The 23,925-nt window shown below is 37.7% G+C and overlaps 1 protein-coding gene across 13 annotated transcripts in view; it reads left to right on the forward strand.

Moving 5' to 3' along the window:
* tjp1a (tight junction protein 1a) overlaps positions 1 to 23,925 on the forward strand; it is a 105,590-nt gene that overhangs the window by 52,314 nt on the left and 29,351 nt on the right. For 12 of the 13 annotated variants that reach the window (XM_042727642.1, XM_042727645.1, XM_042727646.1 and 9 more), the window contains 5 exons: positions 19,756 to 19,812; positions 21,584 to 21,708; positions 21,857 to 21,959; positions 22,669 to 22,873; positions 23,161 to 23,264. In XM_042727642.1, coding sequence (XP_042583576.1) covers positions 19,756 to 19,812; positions 21,584 to 21,708; positions 21,857 to 21,959; positions 22,669 to 22,873; positions 23,161 to 23,264 — 594 coding nt within the window. Of the gene's footprint in view, positions 1 to 10,045; positions 10,374 to 19,755; positions 19,813 to 21,583; positions 21,709 to 21,856; positions 21,960 to 22,668; positions 22,874 to 23,160; positions 23,265 to 23,925 lie in introns of those variants that run through there. The other variant, XM_042727653.1, reaches the window with a different exon arrangement.

Here is a 23,925-nt window from a genome sequence, read left to right on the forward strand (position 1 = left end):
TATCTAATAAATAAGACCACCTCCCCCTGTAGACAGACTTAACTTAACTGTGTTTTCAATATTTCCTGTTCATCTTAACATCATTAACTCCTGTTCAATAGTTTGGGGTAGGTAAGATTTTATTTCTTTTAAAGAGATCAATGCTTTTATTTAGTAAGGATGCATTAAATTGACCAGGGACAGTAAAGACATTTATAATGTTACAAAAGAGTATTTCAATTAAATGCTCTATTTTTGTTCTATTCATCAAAAAATCTTGAAACTGTTTCAGCATTGATAATAAGAAGAAATGTTTCTTGAGCAGCAAATCAGCATATAAGAATGATTTCTGAAGGATCATGCGACACTAAATACTAAGTAATGTCTGCTAAAAATTCAGCTTTCCTATCAGATATTTAAAAATAAATTGAGGTGAATAACAGTTAATTTAATTTTTTTATTTTTTTGCATTATTACTGTTTTAAAGTGGTCATATGACATTGCTAAAAAGAATATTATTTTGTGTATTTGGTGTAATGCAATGTGTTTATGCGGTTTAAGGTTAAAAAAAAACATTATTTTCCACATAATGTACATTATTTTTGCTCCTCTTGACTGACAACAGTTTAATGGCATGTTGAGATTTCTAATGTAAATGTTCAAATAAAGCTTAGAAAAAGTTTAATAAAAAGGTAAACCTCACATTTCAGCCTTTAAATAAAGAAAAGTCAAAATGATAATTGTTTAATAAATGATTACATGTATTTTATTTCTTGTATTTTATTTGTTCTAGATATATTTTTTGATTTGTTTTATTGTTTGTTTTAATGATTAGCTTGTTTTTCATTAACTTTTCATCAAATTCGTTCCGTTTTTGGCCAGACAGAAGCTGCACACGGACTGAATGTAAGTATAAGTCTCGGTAAATCCACTCTCTGACAGCAGGTGGCGCTTATGGAAAAGCTGAATTACAGCTGTTTCCCGTAACCTTGCGATCCCCTGCTCTGCACATTTTGCATGTCTCTCTTTGTTAACACACCTGATTCAGATAATCAACTTGTTAGAAGTGAGCTTCCTGCATGAACTATGTTCCCATTGACATGGTCCCTACACAGTGTTCATTGCTCCCTACTCCCTGAGCAGGGGAAATCTGTTGAAGTTTACCTCACTTTGGAACATTCATTTACCTCACTTCGGAACATTCATTTACCTCACTTCGGAACATTCATTTACCTCACTTCGGAACATTCATTTACCTCACTTCGGAACATTCATTTGCGCTGTGCTACGTCTTCACACTTTGACATGTGACATCATATACCAAATAAATACAATTTAAATTCACGTCTCGCACACTTCAGTGCACTTTGAATGGAACATATACAGTATGTTTGCTTCGAACTGGAATCATGGTGGAATATCCTGTGATGTCCACTCAGCAGGACACTTACGTTCGAATAGAACAAACGTCTGAAGCCATAAGAGAAACATACAAAATGTGCAGAGCAGGGGGGCGCGAGGACTGGAATTGAGCACCGCTGCTTTAGGTTTTACGTGGAGCAAAGATGAAAACAAAATGTCATCGAATTGTTTCTGAAGACAGTCAGAACCTTCAGAGGTACATTCATATAATTAATTAATTCATATATTCATTTGAATAATTCCCTTAGCACTCTTTTAAAACCTCCCAGCTTTTCTGCCCTGTTTTGACTCGAAACGAAACTACACTGCATGCTGTGCGCACGTGAGACTGTTACTGAAAACTGCTTTATGCTGGACAGTATTTAGTTATCATGAGTTGTCCAAATCATGGTAATCTAACGGTTTTAATGATAATTAAAAAATTAAACCGTAATACTAACCGTGGGGAATTTTATCATGATTTGTGGTCAAACCGGTAATTGTTACATCCCTAAATACAACTTAACCACTGATTTATAGTTCTGTCCTATTTTGGAAGGCCAAACAAAGTATTTTCGCTTTCACAACGAAACACACAGCATCTCCACGACATGACGGCGGCGGCAATAATACTACAGAGAGAATCAAAGTTACGCCTTCTTTCTTTGCGTGAACATTTGGGCGGTGTTATGCAAATCTTCTCATACAGTGACGTAGACATGTGGGGGCGTGTTTAAACAAGGCATTTTAGGAGGTGGTGGACAACTCTTAACTTTTATAAAGAATATCTCTTTGGGTTTGAGACTTCAGTCTTTGCAACATTAGGGATCTTGTTCATGCACAAACAGCTTGTAATACTCCAAAGAGAAAGGAAAACTTGAAATTGCATCATATGACCCCTTTAACTGTTTTATCAAAGTGGGTCATTCAAAAACATCTTACCAAATCAAACTTTTGACTCTGTGTTTTTATATATTAGCACTTTTTAGTCAGTCAAAAAACAAAAAAAGAAAACATTAATAATGTATAAAAAATTATGAAGCAGAGATGAACAAAACCAGCAAACATAACGTCAAAGGGAACTGTTCAGATTTAGTCTGTCAGTAGCAAAGCTAAAGGTGAATTTTTATTTTACTTTTGATGCTTACATAATGGCTTTGTCCTATGAAGTATTTTAACTCCAAATTTTCAACATTTAATGATTAAAAATGGTTATAAATTCTTCAGGTTTTTAAGCAAACATCATCACAATTCTGTCAGAGAGAGAATGAAAGAGAAAGAGAGTGTGAAGGGCCTTGGCTTTTTATCAGCACATTCCTGCCCTGTGGAATTGTGTGTGTGTGTGTGTGTGTGTGTGTGTGCTGAGCAGATAACTCTGTGACTGTTCATTGGGTCAGTGCAGCGCTGATTTAAAAACTCCTGTGGCAAGGCCAGAAACTGCGGCCTGGTTATCATCTCCGACCTGCCAGCGCTTTACCACTGCAAACTTAAAATAAAATGTGTGTGTGTCTGCGTCACAGTGAGAGAGAGATAATCCAGTCAGTACATACATCTTTGCCATTATGCTTTGAACTAGGAGACTCTAGAGGTGGGTAAAGTCTTACACTTTAGTGAGTATACAAGAAGACGTGCTTGAAGAGTTTATGTGCTGTTATGACTTTTCTCCCTCTGTACTGTCAGCTCAGAGGTGTTTGGTTGAGTTCAGATGACCTTGCTATAAGGGTGCCTGCAAAACATGGTGGCACTAAAGGGTCAGTGAGCATGTTCACGTTCAATGCTGAATGGTTGAATGTTGGGAAAAAGAAGGTTTTATCAGACGGTCTTGTTTGTTTAAACACATAGCAGTAAGAGGTGAGAACTGAGTTACTCAATGGACATTTTTTTTTTTTAACTCATGATCTTGCACTTTGTGTATAGCGAGACTCTCAGGTGCTAGTGGATCTACAAAAATATTAGGTTATTATGCAAGTCAGGAAACCTTCTTAAGATGTTAGACACATGAGATGTGAGATGGAGTTCACTGTTCTGTACTTGTATGTTAGGGGTTACTGGCCTTTTCATGCTGATGACGGTCTTTCTCAGGCTGTGAGGACCTTTAAGAGAAGTGTGGTGGAGATGAACTTTTTAATGCTAGTGCACAGGCAACCCTCCACGGACACCTTTATTTTTTGTTTTTTGCAAACATCCATACACACACACACACACACACACACACACACACACACACACACACACACACACACACACACACACACACATACACACACACACACACATATCTATATATATATATATATAATATCTATATCTATATCTATTACGGTTGTGTATCACCAGCAAAGTCATGATATGATAAGTATCACAATACAGGACTGCACTGAATTTTACCACAGATTTTAGTAAAACAGCTGTTTATTAAACACTGCATACTATAGTGCCATTTCTAACTATTGGCAGAGCAGGCAGTTGACCTCTGCATTATGAAGCGCCTCCATAACTGTACCACAGTACAATATAGGTAAAGACTATCTCGCTCTGTCTCTCTTTTTGCGTGTGAGAAAAAAGCAGTGACGGCGAGTCATGTGCCTTCACACTAAAGTTTACGGTACACCAAATACAGGTGCGCTGCACATCCATTGAGATGAACTGAAAAATAGCACAGATTGCTTGATGGAGAGTGAAACTCTGAAGTGCTCAGGCAGAGTGTACTGTGAGTGAAAATCTATCTGTGCTAAACTTATACTCCTTCAACTCACACACTGGCGAGTAAAATCTGAGAATTTATTAGCCATTGGCTAAAATTAGACATCATTTAGTCACCCAGAGTGAAGACTTAGTCACATATGCGAGTGATTTACTCACAGTGTAGAAGGTTGACAGGATTAGAGGTTTTCAAATTTTTATTTCAACTTCCTCTTTGCAAATCAAACATTTAGTTTGTCTGCCATGTTAGTCAAACATGAGAACATGGTCTTGCAATTAGTGCTTAATATCCTTGTTTTCACCACTGTTCAAAAGTTTGGGGTCAGTAAGATTTATTTAATGTTTTTGAAATAATAATAATAACAATATCCACATTGACCACCACAAATAAACACCACCCCCTGCCGTCAGCTCCCGTGTCTCTCACACAAAACTTTTTTGGATAAACTTTAGCTATAGTTCTGTTGGAAGATGTCGCCAGTGCTGCCCTGCAAGCGCGAGGTCTGACTCTCCCGTTGCGGTGTCGCCTCTCTCAGCATCTGTTCTGTCCAATGAGCGGCAGAGAAGCAGCGCATTCAGCTGGCCATACCATAGCAGACTCGTCAGTAAATGAGTACAAAACAGCATTTCCTAGCACCTGTCGCTTACTGACTGTTTGGAATTGTAAATATGAGCATAGTGCATCTGTTAATATTATACACTTTTTTTTTTATTTAATTTTTTTTTTAAGTTTGTTACTCAGATGCAGGCATTACACTGCATGAGACAAAAAAGTAATATGGCCAACACCACTGCATATCCACTCTTTAGTGTAGATTATTATTATTATTATTATTATTATTAGTGTTGCAATTATAAATGAGAGTCCTGGTTAACATGTATTAATGGGTCGTGTTTAGTCACTATTTAGTGTGGAATTGATCATGACAGTAAAATAGGGCATTCTAAGTAAATCTACTGCAGTATTTCCTCTCTCAATCAGTAGAAAATGTGGTTAACACCCGGTCATTAGGGCTGGGATGATACATTAATCTGCCGATTCAATACTATCCTGATACTTGTGTGACGATTCAGTATATATTGCGATAATTGAGTATTGCAATTATATAACTATTGCGATTCACTATATTACAATTTATTGTGATTTTGTTTGTTTATTTAAGACTAGACAATGGAAGATACTTGATGATAGCCTTGTTGCCACGGTTACGTTTACTATTATGACATCATGAGGACACTGCTAGCATGTCATTCCGCTTCTGACTGGCTGACAGTGATGATCCTGCATACTTAAATTCGAAAGTTTCTGAAGCACGACCGAGGCAGTGGCAGCAACCCCCATCCCTTAGGCCAGTCTTTCTGTTTACTGTCTCGCTCTCTCTTTCTTTCTCTCTCCCACTCATTCATGGCTGCCATGGGCTATTTTTAGACTTTGATTGTCAAGAACTGCTTAACCAGATTAGACGTCTTTGTCTGTCTGTCTCTCATTTTCTCCCCCTTGGCATCATGTGGTTATTATGATACATCTCAGCTAGTTTGTTTCAACTTCACTATTGATCATGATATCATTTTTTTTTATTGTTTGGGTGCAATAATGCTCTGTTTTGACCCTGAAAATTTGAAGCAGCACGTTTAAGGGATTGTTCATCCAAAATAATTTTATCATTTACTCCTCCTCATGTCATTGCAAACCTGTATGTCCTTCTTCAGTGGATTACAAAACATCCTGGCTACCAAACAGTTTTGGTGCCTAATGACTTCCATTTGTTTGGACACAACAGAAATATTTCTCAAAATATCTTTTATATTCTGCAGAAGAAAATGAGTCATACAGGATTGGCATAACATGTGGTTGAGTAAATGATGAATGAATTTTCACGAACCATCCCTTTAAACCAACTGCCAATGTCTCCTACCTACTGCCATTGAAACAGTGTCTCATTGTCTCTAAGGCCAGAGCTGAGATACCTACAATTCAGAGTCAGTTTGGAAGGACAGAAATTGGGCAGATTGTTAGGATTTAATTCATGTCTTTAGAATTATGGACTACAGTGGGTTTTCTCTTGTGCTTTACTTGGTGAAGGTTAAGAAAATCAGCTGAAAACTGCAGAATGGGAGATTGAATAATGATTGTTCTTGTTCACTCTCTCATAGTCTTTTAAAAATCAAACACCTTTGTCATCTTTATGATCTCATAGTTCTAAGAAAATGTTATTTGATTGAACACATTCACCGTCTTTATATGATCTCATAGTCCTTATTAGAGCCCGACTGATATGTTTTTTTTTTTTGGGTGGGCCGATACCGATATTAGGGACTAAAAAAAGTCCCATATCGATATATCGGCCGATATTCTTTGTGTATATTATAGTACAGTACCAGTCAAAAGTTTGGAGACATTTCCCATTTATGTGTCCAAACTTTTGACTGGTACTGTATATAGAATACAGTATATACATAAACAGAATATATATACATAAACACATTTTTAGCAATGATAACTCAAATGTGGTGATCAAACACTTAATGATGTGACAAAAATATGTAATGGAGTCAGGGTATTTAACAATTTAACAATAAACTTTATTATCCAGAATGAGTCTGCAGTAGGGATGTACCGATAGGATTTTTTTGGGGCCAATGCCGATTTTAACAAACACTTATTGGCCGATACCAATACCGATATTTGTCGCTTCCTCTCTTATTTGAAATTTTGGCATCAAAATAGATAGTATTTTGATCGTGTTTTAAATCAACAATGTTCAAAAACACCTGCATTAAATTATACTTGCTGTATCAAATAATTTCTAATGAACATGGATTGGATCCATTTAACATTCAGCAGGCCTACATAAATACAACAGAACAAAGACATATTAAATAAACAGTGCTTTTAAGGTAGGTTTAACAGTTTTCAGGTACAGAAAGTAAATTCACTGTATAAATGAAATACATATTAATCCTTCTTTACTGTAATAGACTTTATTATGATTAATCTTCTAATTTGTTTTTGAATACATTTTAATATTTTTGTAAGTTTAAATATATATGAGATCTCCTTTACTAAGGCGGGACTCTTATTTTGACGGGTCTTCTAGTCTACGGAGCTATATTTGTCAGTTTATTAAAAGTTAAGTTTCCGCCAAAATCAGTATTGTATCTGGTCGGTATTGAAAAGTCAATTTTTAATTTTACACAAAAAATGATATCCGTTATTAGGTCGTTTTCTCACTTTTTTTCCAAACTGCAACAAACGCCTGTCTCGCTTCTCTGCAGAATGCGATATATCCGCTCAACCAATCACAGCACACCATTCCACACACTCTAGACAGTAATGGCGGTGCTTTGAATACACCCGGCATCCTAGTTTTCCTCATCTACTTTGTACTTTGTGATCAACAAACAAGGGCTGCACCATAAATCGCAAGTGATTGTCTTGCATATCTAGTCAGTAAAGCCGATTCTCTGTTTAATAGTACCGGTAAATCTCCATCACGTGCTTTCAGATGGAGCAGAATTTGATACACAAAGCCATAGATCACTAACAAGCTACGCATTATCGCGTTCATTAGATGAATCGCATTCGATTATGAACATGATAGTTCAGAGCCTGTCATATGTGGATAAACTTACTATGTTGTGAAATAACTTTCATATTGATTCAATGGTTTTATTGCATTTTGAAAAAAGAAAAAAAAAACTATCATGGATTTATTGCATTTTATTTATTTATTTCCCAGAAAGATGCAGTGGTAACCATAACATTTTATTTTAAGATTTAACATTTGTAGATGGTCTAAAGCAAAAGAGTTGTAAAAATTCTGAAAATCTTTTAGAGCTCATAAATTGTTTGAACCAATATAACATATTACACATTAATGAAAAAAATCAGTATATATAAAATTATTTAATTTACAAGTGTCATGTTTGTGACCTTTTTTTTTTTTTTTTCAATTTTATTCATGTAAGCTATAGCTTCTGAGCTTTAAATCAAAACATACTCATGATTTTATGACATCATTTACTGCTTTATTTAATCAGAAATTCATTTCATCTGTGTTCAACAAATTTCAACAAATTCATATTGGCTGCATATCTGCCGCATATTTGCCGATACCGATATATCTGCAACAGGCTCATATCGGCCGATAAAATCAGCAAAATGATATATTGGTCAGGCTCTAGTCCTTATTAAAGGTTTGAACTCTTTGCTGTTTGGCACTACATTGGTAGCTATTTTTGCTGAGATTTGCATAAGCTAACTTTCCTGTTTCTCTGGAAAACAGCTTTTCAGAAGTAAATGGCTTGAAATGCAATATGTGTTGAAGTCTTTGCATATATTGTGTTTTAGTAATTTTTCTATTTTTATGGTGGAAATTTTTACACTTTTCATATATTTTAACACTATGTTGTTGGCATGTTATTCTATATCATTGGCACAATGAGCAGGAAGCCGACAGCACAGAGAATCATAGGTCTGTAGAACAGATGCACAGAGCTCCTCTGAATTCAACTGTTAAAGGATTACTGCGTTTAAGATGGATTTGGGCTGTGTGTATGCATGCCAGTGTGTTATGAGTGTGTGCTTGTCTAAGCTAGTGGCTGTTTGAAGAGAGAGAGAGCATTTGTACAGCTTTTTCAGGGCACAGCCCAGGGACCAAAGCAGATTGTGAGGAAAAGAGGAAAAAATATGAAAAGATCATGTGACCTTAGCATGTTTTAAAAATAACACAGGAGAATGGAAAATAATCCTGCTGGCCCATCATTGTGAATATAGGTTAGAGAAGCTATGCTTTATTTAGGCTTACATCAGCAAATTGCAAAAGGATGTACAAATATCTAAACATCTGTATTTAGAGGATTTCATGGAATCATAGTGCTATTGTGTCAGTGACCTGACAATGCTGATGGCTTCCAATTTGTTTTGTTTTTTTTTGTTTTTGTTTTTTACACATTTCAGCTCTTTAAAAAGAATTGGCTGTTAAAACATCTATAGTAATTGAATTACATATTATCAAAGCTACTTTTGAATGACCTTCGGCGGAGAAGATGCTTTTTAGAACCAGATGGTGGTGTAATGACAACTACCTCTAGAGGCTAAAAAGCACCGCTAACCAGCACACCTTGACTTTTTAACGAGATCTACAGCAGTAATGCTTCATGTTGTCCTTGATCATGTGATTTCAACAGCAGTGGAAGAGGATGGTGGCATGTCCCAGAAACAAAGGATTAATAACAGCAATTGAGTGAAGTGATCATCATAGATGGCTCCTTACTCAATCCTGGGTTATTAATCATAGGAATTTAATAGTGGTGATCTTGAAAGTGGTGATATCAGTAAAAATTACAGTAAAAATGATGCAATTTGCAATGGATAGGATTGCATAAGATCTTGAAGGTATTGGAGAAGCCAGGTCAGTTTGAAATCAAGCAGAAACAAAACAAATTGGATTTCTCAAAGTCCTATTGGTTTACATTACTGTGTATTGCAACTTTTAGTTGCATCACTTTTGCAAATTTGCATTTCAAATCAGTGAATTGGTATGATTTATGTCTAACATGGTGTATAAGTGCCCATAGAGCCTTATTTAAAGTGATCTTTTGCGCGCGCGCGCGTGTGTGTGTGTGTGTGTGTGTGTGTGTGTGTGTGTGTGTGTGTGTGTGTGTGTGTATCCTTGTAATAAACACACATGCTGCAGTTCACTGCAGTAGACAGTGTGAATGTAAAGAAGCTACAGCTATATGTGTGTGTGTGTGTGTGTGTTTTGCAGCTGTAGGTAGCAGACTGCACACAGTCCAGGGCTGAGCATGAGCAACGGTGTCTCATTTCCCCATCACTAACACCCCCACCACGTATTGTGGGTGTGTTTCTCTCTCCCTCCCTCCCTCCCTCCTGCAATCTCTCTCTCTCTCTCTCTCACACACACACACACCACATGTACAGAGGAAGAAGCTGTGAGGAACTACTACTGCAGTGGGAATTTTTTTTTCTTTACACCAAGCAGGATATTATCTCTCTCTACCTGACGCAAGTGTACATCCATCCTAAGAACATGTGGAGTTCCTGCCTGTCATTCTAATGAGGGATCTTTAGTACGCCGGAGGAACAGGCTCTGTGCTTGTGCACTGCCGCTGGCCACCTGACTCTTTCTGTGTGGATTTACATTAAGCGGGCAAGTGCACAGTATACTCCTGCAGTGTGTATGGATCTTGGCTGAGACGAAGAAATGCATGGAGAGACATACAGATCTTTTTGTTTATAACCTGATTCAACCATCTCCCGCTGAACTGTGAGTGTTACACTCTGCAGCAGAGAGGATTATGCCATTTCCCACATGCAACAATGCTCTTGTCTCTTGTTACACCCAATTGATTTAGATCAAAAAATCTAGAAAACAATAAATCTGTTTGTGATATTTGAGAATGAAACAAATGCTAGAGCATTGTCCTTAAAACATCTGCATTGTGTGCTGTCTCAGGGCATGTGAAGTCGTCAGATGGACTGATCACTGTTTGGGCTTTGCAGGATGGGTTGCAGTAAAGGTGGCTTGTTGTGTAACTAAGACTGGATTTACACAGTCAACCTTTTTTTTTTTATGTTGTATCATGTTGCATGTGTGTCCACAGCAAAAGCATGTATGTGGTCCCTTTTAGATAATATATGATATCTGACCATACAATCAGCATTTAATCTCTCGTAATTTTTTTTCATCATTTTTAGCCGACATGATTTGAGAGTTTTGTTCTGGTGTAAAGCTCTTGGTGCTCAAGTAAGGGAATGTGGTGGAATTTCTACGTTTGAATCATTCAGGGCAATCCCAGGATGGCAGCATTAGGATATTGGGCTGCCCCTGTTAATTCTGTTTCAGGGGTGAGGATGTCCAGCCCTTTCTGGTCTCCTTAGCATTTCTCTAATTCTCTTGATTTACTTGATCTGTTGGGTGATACATCTATTCAAACATTATTATTATTATTATTATTATTATTATTATTATTATTTTTTTTTTTTTTTTTTAATATATTAAGAATATGCAAAATGGTCATTCAGTGACACTTCTGAAAAAAAACTAATGATGCTAGATAAAAATAAACACTCTTGGAAATAGATACTTTTATTCTGCAAGGATGCAAATACATTTTTTTTTTCTATTTTAATGAAATATATTTCAATACAGATATATTTTAATGAAATCTCTTTTTTTCAGAATACCTCTAAGAATTCTGAAAAATTGTAACCGTTTCCACAAAAATATGAGCTGCACAACATTTTTATCATAGTTTATAAGAAATGTTTCTTTGGAATTTTTTTTTTTTTTTTTTTTTTTTTTTTTAAATGCAGCTTTGGTGAGCACTAAAAAAACTTTTAAAAATCATACAGTGCCCAGTTTTATACCAGTAGTGAATGTCTTCAGTAGTGAACTCAGGACTAAAACCTCTCTGGTCTTTAGTGCACTCAGTGATATCTGACATAGGCCCTTTCCCAAATGCCCCCTAAGCCCTTGCAGCCCTCTTTCAGGCCTATGCTTTGAAACTATAGATATCACATAGAAAAAGCATAGCAGATACCAAAAGGGAACTCATGTATGCCCTTAAGAGTCATAAAAAGACAAATGGGACAGAGGCCGTAGTGAACATGTTTTTGCGTCTGCTGCTCTGCAGTTCATATGATCAGTTTATTTAAGTGCTATCTCTCTGAACGTATCGGTTAGCGTGTATTTTGGTGTTTGGTCATTATGTTGGTTGTTACATTTTTTAATATTCTGATTAGTCATATGTATTTATTTATATTATTTTATTTCTTTTTAATTTTTTTGTGATGTGTACAGCATTGTGTTTTGTTTTCAGTGATGTTGGACAGTTCAAGGCGATCCCGTAACGGCTTGGGTGTTTTCTTTTAAAGTCGAAAATACTCCCTGCAAACAGGAAGGAGCTTCCTTCAGTAAATTCCAGTGCCTTGTCCAAATACCCACACTTGTGGTCTTGGCCACTTGAGAGCGCGTGCGCGCGACAGGAAGTAAGTGCGCAAGACTGTCCAGATCTTAAAAGCACCAAAGCGCAGTGCCCTTAACACACACTAAACCCACACGATCTCGAATACTGCTCCAGAGCAGTATTCAAGGCTTAGTGTATCCCATCATGCATCATGTTCTGGAAATAAATCCTGAGACTTTTTGCCAAGATTGCGCGAGAGGTCACGGAAACCTTTGCAATGTTAGTTAAATATTAATAATAATAAGATATTACATTAATTTGGTATTAAAGTGCTACACGTGTTATTGCTGCAAAGATTAGTATATTTATTTTGTACAACATTTGGAACAGCTTTTTATTACTTAAGTAGAAGCACCACAAATTAAAATGTCATGTTATAGGGACTACTTGAACAGACATTTAGAAATTGATTTTAAAATGCAAAGTATTTAAAATTAAAATAAAGCTATGTAAGCACTTGCATTTTTACAATACTATAAGTGTGTCCCATCAGGTAATGAAAAGTTCGACACACACTTGTGAACTTCATCCTCACTTGAACACTTCATAGAATTAGACCGTAAGTGTGGGTATTTGGATAATGCACAACTCTTGGTTGTGTCCTGTCCAGTCCTATTAATGCTCTGCTCACACACTGGTGTCAATGGTCGACTGCTCCTTCCTAAACACACAACTTTTTTACAACAGCCACACAGATTCCGTATTCTAGGTGATGCATGTGACTGTACTTAATCATCTCTACAGTAGATTGTTTTAGGCTAAAGTTTCAACAACATGAAAATGCAGGAAACAAAAATGCATTTACAAATTGCATTTGAAATCTAAATGAAAAAGTAGGTAAATGTGAACATGCTGCTATCAGTTTAGCTGTTTCTGCCACATTTTACCCTGTGTGGGTTTGTCCCAGAATAAGGCTAATGGATTGTTTCCTGTTCAAAACAGAAAGGACGTGGTCAGCACCTTAATCAACAGGACATTTTCAGCAGAAAAGAGCTTTAATGTTTAGCAGGGAAACAAAGACATAAAATTGCTCTTTAATGAAATCTTTTAAGATTTCATGTACTGTATAACATGTCTTGCTCTAATATTTTTATTTGAAGTTTGTCATTTGTGCTTTAATGTGGAAAATAGACAAACACGGGCATTTGTGTGTGTGTGGCTTATATCATGCTGACATTTGCATCATCAATAATAGATTAGTGGTTCAGGTTGAAGACTCTATCGCAGTTCTATGTTACGGCTCTTACATCTGCTGTTTATTATGTCCTCCACACAAACACACTTCTCAGTCTCCTTTTTTTTTCTTGAGATGGCTCTAATTTCAGTGGTTGTAGCAGTTGAGAAGTTTAACAGGAAAGCTAGCCAGGCTGTGTTGTGTAACAAAGAATGAGTTTGCTGGAATGTTCTTTGAGAGAGAGTTCAGTTAACACACTCGGGTACATCTGGACCCCCCTAGTGCATTGCAAAGCAGTCAGTATTATTTGAAACACTGTGCAGAAACGTTTATTTAGACCGTAAATTATAGCTGTGCTGTTTTACTGTGTGCTGAGGGGTCTAATGACCAGGACACTCATTATTTAACAGCTACGAGTGCCGAAGCTCGCTAGCAAACACCCTGGAACTGCTTATCGCTATCAAAATCCAAGGCGCTGCTAACCAGCAGTTGGTTTCTGCATCAATTTTATTGATCCAGAGAGAAATCTCTCAGAGTATTAGTGCAGCGTTTTAGTGAAGCTGTTGGCCCAGAAAAGATGGCCACTGATCTACTAGAAAGCCTCTCAGTTTCACCTGGCTGTCAGAGCTCACTATAAGCTGCCTATCTGGGCTCTTTGAACCCCTGCTCTCTTTCTGGCAGGTCTGAGGTCTACTTGAAACAAAGACTCTCTTTAGTGGAAGAATGATTCTTTGGCTCTGAGCGGGACTGCCCAGTGTCTGCCCTTTGTTTCTTGGCACAGCACTACTTCAGCTAGGCCTCAAGCTTGAATAAACGTGAATGTATACAGTGCTGAGAAAAGGTTTTTGCCCCCTTCCTATTTTTATTTTTGTTTTAACTTTTGCATATTTGTCACACTTAAAATATTCAGATCATCAAACAAATGTTAATATTACACAAAGATAATGCAAGTAATGCATGATTGTGATTAACCACATTATTTTAGAAGGCTGAGTTAAATTTCACCCCGGCCTGATTACTGCCAGACCTGTTGAATCAAGAAATCACTTAAATAGAACCCATCTGACAAAGTGAAGCATGCTTAAAGAGCAACACATCATGCGTGATCTAAAGAAATTCAAGAACAGATGAGAAACACAATAGTTGACATGTATCAGTCTGGAAAGGGTTGTTAAGTAATTTCTAAGGCTTTGGGACTCCAGCGAACCACGGTCAGAGACATTATCCACAAATGGAGAAAACTTGGAACAGTGGTGAACCTTCCCAGGAGTGGCCGGCCTACCAAAATTACTCCAAGAGCGCAATGACGACTCATCCAGGAGGTCATAAAAGAACTCAGAACAACATCTAAAGAACTGCAGGCCTCACTTGCCTCAGTTAAGGTCAGTGTTTATGATTCAGCAATAAGAAAGAGATTGGGCAAAATGGCATGCATGGGAGAGTTACAAGGCAAAATCCACTGCTGACAAAAAAGAACACAAAGACTTGCCTCACATTTGCCACATCTTTATCATCCCCAAGACTTTTGGGCAAATATTCTGTGGACTGATGCACCAAATTTTGAACATCTGTCGTAAAACCAACACAGCATTTCATAAAAAGAGCATCATACCAACAGTCAAACATGGTGGTGGTAAGTGTGATGGTCTGGGGCTGCTTTGCAGCTTCAGGACCTGGACGACTTGCCATAATTGATGGAACCATTAATTCTGCGCTCTATCAGAAAATCCTAAAGGAGAAAGTCCGGCAGTCAGTTTGTGACCTCAAGCTCAAGCGCACTTGGGTTAAGCAACGGGACAATGATCCCAAACACACCAGCAAGTCCAACTTTGAATGGCTCAAGAAAAACAAAATTAATGTTTTGGAGTGGTCAAGTCAAAGTCTTGACTTAAATCCGAGTGAGATGCTGTGGCATGACCTTAAACAATCCATTCATGCTCGAAAACCCTCCAATGTGGCTGAAAGAAAACAATTCTGCAAAGAAGAGTGGGACAAAATTCCTCCACAGCGATGTGAAAGACTCATTGCCAGTTATCACAAATGCTTGATTGCAGTTGTTGCTCAAAGGGTGGCACAACCAGTTATTAGACTTATGTGGCAATTACTTTTTCACGTTTTTGTGATTTTTTTTTTTCCCTTAATAAATGAAATCATTATTTCAAAACTGTATTTTGTATTTACTCGGGTTATCTTTGTGTAATATTAAAATTTGTTTGATGATCTGATCTGAATCTTTTAAGTGTGTCAAATATGCAAAAACATATAAAAAACAGGAAGGGGGCAAAAACCTTTTCACGACACTGTAAATATACCCAGGCATTCTTGTGCACAAAAAGACTTATTGTTTGCTGCTGCTTGTGGGGAATTATTAGATCTCCCCTGTGTTTCTGACTCTTGTTTTGCAAAATGAGACCATGTTTTGAATTGCCTTTAGGAGATTTCTTTTGGCTGCAAAAAGAATATAAATTTGTGTGGGCTGGACAACTTTTGGGTGAATATAGATTCTAAATCTATAATTTAGCAGGAATAGAGTGGAATTTTAAGATCAGATTGGTCAAATCTGCAGAGGTTTCTCTTAAGAAGTGTTTTAGGAGTCAGGTTTTGTCTCTGTTGAGCATTACAGTGCTCAGATTTCAGAACCGTGTGTTTACTTTGAGCTCTGTGTTGTTGTGATGAATTAAAAGATAATCTCATCAGATTAGAGAATCAGAAGTGCTTAGCCTGACTCATATAAATGGCTTCGAGCACTGTGGAGTGACTCTCCTGCCTGACTGTTACCTGACCACACACACGGCTGACATTCAGCTTCTATATATCCTTATGTTTTCTCAGCAGAGATGAGATCCCTGGAGTTAAAAGGTCATCTTTGAAACAAAAATGATTTTTTTTTAATTGAAGGTCAATTTACTAAAACGTTGGCATGTCAAAACGTTCATAAAGGCATTACAATTGTAATTTAGATGAATTGAGTGGTAATCCAAGTTTTCTGAAGAGACACAATCGTTTTACATGTTGAACAGATTTAATTTAGGATTTTATTTATAAGTAATTACTTGCATATTTTTTTTTTATTTGTAAGTAAATACAGAAATTGTACACAGAAGCACAAGTGAACCAATGAGCTTTGTTCTTTCTGTTTTTTTAAACAATATCTTCATTTGTGTTTTGAAGATGAAGTCTTATGGGTTTTTAACAAAATGAGGGAGAGTTAATGATGAGTGAACGTCGCTGAATGATATGTCATTGAAAATTATTTGGCGACTAGCTACTAAGGACAGTAAATGCAAGATTTTTTTTATATATTCAAATGTTGTCTAATATATTTAATCTGTAAAATTATTAAAATATTTGTTAATGGAATGGTCAAGTGGAACCAGAATCATTAAAATTCCTTAAGGCTGGAATACACTACATGGCTTTTCAACTCTGAAATGGGTTTTAATACACTTTTCAGACTATGTACATGGTTATGTACAAAACTGAGCCTTGTACAGTAAATTAAGAATCACACACTACCAGACTTTCAAGTTGTTCAGAACAAACTCCTGCAGAAACATGCACCTCATTGCTAGGAGATGAATGGCAAATAACAACACGTGTTCTAAAATTAGCTCAAAATATCAAACATGTTAAATATCCTCTAACTGGATGGATTCACAGTCTGAAGCTAAAAATAGGACTCTGTGCCCATCTTACACTACATAATTTTCTGTGAAATGTCAACTCAGATCTTCAAACTGGCACTGATTTTTGGCATCTAAGCGTTGACTTATCTAGACTGTAAATCTAAAAAAAAATTGTGCAAAAGTCATGTAGTGTATTTTTATCGTTTTATATTGCTTTATCGTTCCACTCCTGACCTTGCCTCAGCTTTCACGTAGGCGTAACGGGGCCATTTTTCTGAAGCCTAAACAGTCTACTGTTCTTCCGCCACCAAGGACAAGAACCCCTAGGCCTCTCTCTCTCTGTCTGTCACATGGCTCACTGCATGGGCATTTTTCTCATGGTCTGGGCCCCTGCTGTCGGCTCTTACAGTCCGATGAATCCAGCACCTCTGACCCTACAGACACATTAAAGGAATGTGTGGATGAGGGTCAGAGGAGGGGATCGAGGCACGGTGAGATTGTGAGAGGTGGATGCCTTTCAACTAGGTCAGATCCTCTCACAATAAAGCCTGACCATGAGACAGAGGGGTAGAAATGGGGGCTTGAACTGAATATTGCCCCTGTGCCAATTAGGACTATGAATGAGATGCTTGCTAAGCAGCGTGGTAAACAGGTCAGAGGGTTAAACTGTGTTTTCAGTGCAGATATGCTGGATGTTTAAGTGTGGTTTACACTGGGTGGTATAGGAAATATTGCTTATTTGTTTATGATTTTGCTGGTGTAATAAAATGTTTTCTCATTAAAAAGTTTTATTGCAGTCTTACATTTACAGATATAAATAGTTTTCTTTGTTCATTTAGTGAAAAAAAAACAAAAAATATTTTTAACATGTAATTAGACATACACAATATGTGCACCATTAGTGCTTGAGTCTATTTTGAAACACTCAGATCTACTGTAATAATTTATCCAGCCTGGCATCTACAGTACAGGGGTGAAGGAGCAGAAGCACAAACCATTCACCTCAGCTCAGGGTTAGAGCTATAAATACCATCTGCTCTTCCTCTCCTTGTCAAGGCTGATCATTCCTCTCTCTCTTTCTCTGCATCTATCCCTTCTGACTTATACCAGCGCAGCTTGTTCATGTTGTAGCAGTTTGTTTGTATGATGTGTGCATTGAAAGCAGAGACACATGAGTGGGTCAGCTGTCATCTTGATTGGTCAGACAAGAGAAGCTGAATGTCTCAGTAGCCCAGGGCATTTTTGGGCAGGTGTTTTTATAGTTTCAAATGCTTGAAAGTCACTGAAAAATGCTTGAATTGCTCATTCAAAAGGTTGTACAAACACTGAAATGAATGATGTAATGCATTGGACTATTTCTACCACAACACCATGGTTACAGTTAGCGTTACCACTTCTGGTTTCCTGACGTATGTCAACGCTGTTCATGACAGAGAATTGTTTGCAGAATTTGAATGATTCTCACTAGACCTCACAGCAACCATGTCATTGTGCGGCGAATTCAAACGCTTCTCACTGGATGTCGCAGCACTGTTGCATCTGTGCAGTAACAGTGTCGCAAAATCAACTTTGGCTCCTGAGTAAAGCTGTTCTGAGCTCGGACAAGTTTGTTTACGTCGCGGTCCAAGCTGATAAACGGTCCGTGCTGCGCAGCTGAAATGTAGCGCGGTTTAGTTTCGCTTTCGTTTCGTTTGCCATTTAATGTTTCTCAAATGCAACAAAAATGGCAGCACTTATGAGTTGGACAATGCTTTGGTCGCGCCAGTGTGACCGGTCACAAAAATGACAAAACGACGAGACAAAAACAATAAAACCCATTACAAACGAGGGATTTGTTGCATCCAGTGGGGACATAATTACTGATTATAATGACTTACTCTGTATTTTTACGTGTTGTGTTGCATTGCATTTAGCTTGGCGTAAACATAAAACCATGTCTGCATTTCTGTTCGGAGAAACAATCACGTATTTCATATTTCTTTAAATATGAAAATGTAGTAACAGGCTGTGAGAAGCGCCAGACTGTCCTTGCAAAGTTGCAATTGCCCCAATTTATAGAAACAGCCTTTGTGCACAGACGCATTGTAAGCTACTCTCCCAGGTTCAGGAAACAGTCCTCCGTAAAATGCGCTGCACACACTCAAATGGAACAGTGTTGTAAATACAATGTAACCACTGATTTATAGTTGTGTCCGCTTTTGGAAGACCAAACAAAGTATTTTCGCTTTCACAACTAAACAGCGTCTCCACGACATGGTGCCGGTGGCAACAGCGAGAATCAAAGTTACACTTCCTTTCTTTGCGTGAACATTTGGGCGGCGTTATGCAAATCTTCCCATACAGTGACGTAGACATGTGGGGGCTTGTTTAAACAAGGCGTTTTAGGAGGGCATGGACTAGTCTTAACTTTTATAAAGAATTTCTCTTTGGGTTTGAGACTTTAGTCTTTGCAATTTTAGGGATCTAATCTATGCACAAACAGCTTGTAATACTCCAAAGAGAAAGGAAATTGCATCATATGACCCCTTTAATAATGGCTGTTCTAGTCATTGTAGTGTTGTTATTTCAGTTCTGCGTGTGTGTGTTTGGGCGCTCATGGTCATAGTCAGCTTTGCAGTACTGTTTGGCCCTCTGGCAGACTTTGCTCAGACCAACACACACACACACACACACACACACACACACACACACAAACACAAACACACACATACAGATTTACCATGGAGAGCTGGTTTGGTAAATATGCTTAAGTCCTGCAGCTCATAGAGGTCAGAGTAAAATCACCTCCTGACAAAGAGGAGAAATACCTGCTGATACAAACTCATCGTCTGTGCTTAGACTTTGTCCTAACTGAACACTTTCTCTCTGTCTCTCTCTCAGAGTACAACAATGGAGGAAACTGTAATATGGGAACAGCACACGGTGACTCTTCACAGGGTGAGTGTTCAACATTGTCTCTTTTTCATCTTCACACTTGGTGCTTCAATTTTCTTCCCCTCTACATTTTCCTACGTCACCATTCCTCATCCAGTAGCCACAATGTTCGTTCTTTCTTTATTTTTCTTTCTTTCTTTCTTTCTTTCTTTCTTTCTTTCTTTCTTTCTTTCTTGGATAAACAACATATTGGAACAGTATGATATCAGTTATCAACAAATACTTTGAATTATTTATTGATTATTATAGTATGTATTTTATTATACAGTATTTTGTGTTATTTTTATATTATTATTTTTATATATTATATATTGTATTTAATATTATATTGATTTTTTTTATATTAGCATTCAATTGTGCATGCTTATTTTGTTTTCTTTTTTACATGTAGATTGTGTGCCATTGTGTGCCATCATCTAATGCTTTAGTAACACCCAATGCTTTAAATGTCATATTTAGTAGATCTTGAAATGAATATCTTTTTTTCTATTCTAATGTTCTGATGACTATATTCATTCATTTTTAGTTTTTAGTGAGAGATATATATAAGTTTGTTTTTTTGTATCTAATGCGTAGCATCTAAGTAGTATCTTATGTTGATTTTGGCCATGGAAATTATTCGCTCGTATGTGTATTATGGGTAATAACCAGAATATTAATATTAGTGCATCCCTTTCTATTTGTCCTTCTTTCCTCCCTCTTCTCTCTTCTCTTTTGGGATGGCTAGTTACAGGATGTGTGGTCATTGTGTACACAATAGCCGATCGCCCAGATGGCAGGAAGCAGTGTGTGAGAGGACAAAATGCCTGCTCTGCTCCACTTCCTGTTCCTTTTCCTCTTCCTGCATGTTCCTAGGCTAAAACCTATCAAAACCAGAGTCTGAAAACGAGACAGAGATTATGCAACGGTCAGTTGGGCACAGTATTATTAAGCCCCTCCTTCTGTAAGAGCTGGAGTATTGTGGTCACTCACATACATCTTGGATTGGTTTCATAACCTGATGTCTGTGTAACACTTTAGTTCAGTCAGTCCCACTTGTGACCTGATTTTTGATGTACTAACAGCCTAGACAAGATAACAGGTGTACGAGCACTAAGCCTTTTACTGGGGGCTTTTTATTTGGGAATCTCTTTAGCTGTGTCAGACCGCTCCTGGCTAACAGTATTACATAGCTGCCTCTGTTACTATCCACAAAATAAACAAGGCTGTATTCTTTCCCCCTGTGATTATATGTGCTCCTCACCTACTCAGGCTCTTATTATGATTTATAGCTGTTTGTGTTTAAAGGAAGGCCAGATGGTTTGGATGGCAGAGAGAGGTAGAACAGACCAGTGTGTGTATGTGAGGATGCCCAGTGACATCAGGAAAGGCTCTAAACAGAGCTCTGCCCTCTGGCCATCTGTCTGGAGTCTGTCTGTCACTCTCTACATCTTCAGTCTCATATTCCTTTCTTTGTGATTGCTTTGTTATTGTGCTTGAGTGCAAAAGTGAGAGCTCAGAGCTTCAGACACCTGGGAGACTGAAAAGCTGCCAGACATTGCAAACGCATAACACACACGCGCACACAAACACACACACACACACACACACACACACACACACACACACACACACACACACACACACACACACACACACACACACACACACACACACACACACACACACACAGAGTAACCTACATATTGGTCTTCATCATTCTGTTCCATCTAATGTAATGTAATTATTCAGAGATGTGCTCACTCTACACCGTGTATGTTCATGTCCTTTGCAGGCGCCAGGTTTCGGGTTTGGAATTGCCATCTCAGGGGGCCGTGACAACCCTCATTTCCAGAGTGGAGAGACCTCTATAGTGATCTCAGATGTGCTCAAAGGGGGACCAGCAGAAGGACTTTTACAGTAAGATATTTAATATTTAGGATATTCAACATTTTAAACCGATTTAAACTAACAGTTTTAAAAAAATCTATATTTGTTAAAATATTTATGTTAAGAAATCATTTAGATTTTTATTTTCTTCACAAAAATATATATTGTTTGTCTGCAGAGAGAATGATAGAGTGGTGATGGTAAACGGTGTCTCCATGGACAATGTGGAGCATGCCTACGCAGTTCAGCAGCTGAGAAAAAGTGGAAAGAATGCCAAAATTGTAAGTTAACAACACAGCATCATCCCTCGTACGTTGCATCAGTCCTGTACAACCTTGAGTCTTAACTGGGCTACAGATGTGAGTAGTGGGATGTGATGGAGGATGGAAGAACTTGAGGGAGGCAGGACGTGGAGGTGATCAGTCATGACTGAGCTTTACATTAAGCAATGAGGAACGCTGGGAGCCAGACTGCTGTACTGCAGAGTATTTGTCTTTGTGAGTGTACAGGAGCTGTTAGTCAGTGTCTAGACACCTTCTGGTTTTTTTTGTCCTCTCTGAAGAGGCATGACCTTTAGAGCTAGATTTTTATTAGCACAGAGTTTGATCGGTACTTCAGGGTTTCTGTGATACGAATGATATGGATACACACATTCACAGCTGATACTGACATAATTGATAAATCCACACTTTAAATGAAGATACATGAAAAAAATAATATGCACACTCAGATGTTCCCCCAAAACATATGAATATGTAATATAATTAATTATGTTTTTATTTTGGACTCTGAGTGCAATTAATGGCCTCATTTGATCACAAAATGCATTGACCAATCAGAATGAAGTATTCTAGAGAGCTGTGTAATAATGGTATATATCAGATGATTGGCTATTGCCCTTGTGTGTTTATATATTAATATACTCTATTATTACCTTTAGAATGTAAATCTTATTCATCTGGTTGAAATGTCAATATATTGCCTGTTCAGACTATCCGCAGAAAGCGGAAGGTGCAGATTCCTGTAAGTCGAGGGGGAGACAGAGAGACTATGTCAGAGCGAGAGGAAGAGGACGACACTGAGGAGGAGGATTATGAGGGACCAGCACATGCACGCTCAGACAGACAATCAGTTGCATCCAGCGTCCCGCCACGACCTTCCAAAGTCACACTTGTCAAGTCCCGCAAGAATGAAGGTGGGTGGAGTTGTTAAAAATTGGAGGACAAACCTCTTAATTACTACTGATGGCTTCAAAAGAGGGCTTGGCAAACATATTAGAATGTGTAAACAGGTGTAATGCAGGCTGTTGTACATTAGCTAATAGCTATGATTAGTCTACTGGCAGAAATACCCACAGGGTCCTTTTAACAAGAACAAAGCTGTAGTAAGTTACTCAGTAGCCAGATTTATCAGTCACTCATTAATTCAAGTGGATTATGTCTGTTATTGTTCATTCTTGTGTGTACTTTCTGTTGTGCACAGAATACGGCCTGCGTCTGGCCAGCCACATATTTGTAAAGGATATTTCTCCCGAGAGCCTTGCAGCCCGTGATGGCAACATACAAGAGGGAGACGTCGTCCTGAAGGTATGAGAAGTGGTGTCTGGGATGGATCAGAGATGGTTTCAAGAAAAGAAGAGAACTGGATTGAACTGTGCCAGCGGTAGTTGCTGGTACCCTTACTTGGCCTGAAAAGCTTCACCAGTGTTTTTTGCCCCTTCGTTGTTTGTCTTGATATTTCTGTAAAAATGTTTGGCTGTTTAAGTCATTGTTTACAGATTAGAAATTGTGGACATTTGACTCCCTCTAAACTAAATGAAAACCACTCAAAGTTAATCTATCATGTTCTCAGCGTTTGGCTTCCCATATATGGACTGCCCACTGTGAACGTTCAAAATGATTGACCGGCAGAATGTGCCTTCTCATCGGCTGAATGAAGAATCTGACAGTTGCTTGTGGTCACTGTTTGTTCATGAAGACTAGGTCAGATGAGTGTGATATCGCAGCTTAGGTATTTATATCTTTCAGGGATATTTCCATAAAGGCACTTACAGTACCTTTAGGTACAGTAACTTTAAGCACACTCAAAATTAAACTTGTTAAACCTCTTTCATCCTCATTTTTAATGTTTACATTATATTATTATATTATATACTTCAGCTTCTACCTTTATGTATTTACTGTTTAATTTCTACTAAAGAATATAAAAAGTATTAACTGACCGACTAGTTTTGGCTGAATAAGATCT

The sequence above is a fragment of the Cyprinus carpio genome, chromosome B7 (genome assembly GCF_018340385.1).
Source record: "Cyprinus carpio isolate SPL01 chromosome B7, ASM1834038v1, whole genome shotgun sequence".
NCBI classification, from domain to species: domain Eukaryota; kingdom Metazoa; phylum Chordata; class Actinopteri; order Cypriniformes; family Cyprinidae; genus Cyprinus; species Cyprinus carpio.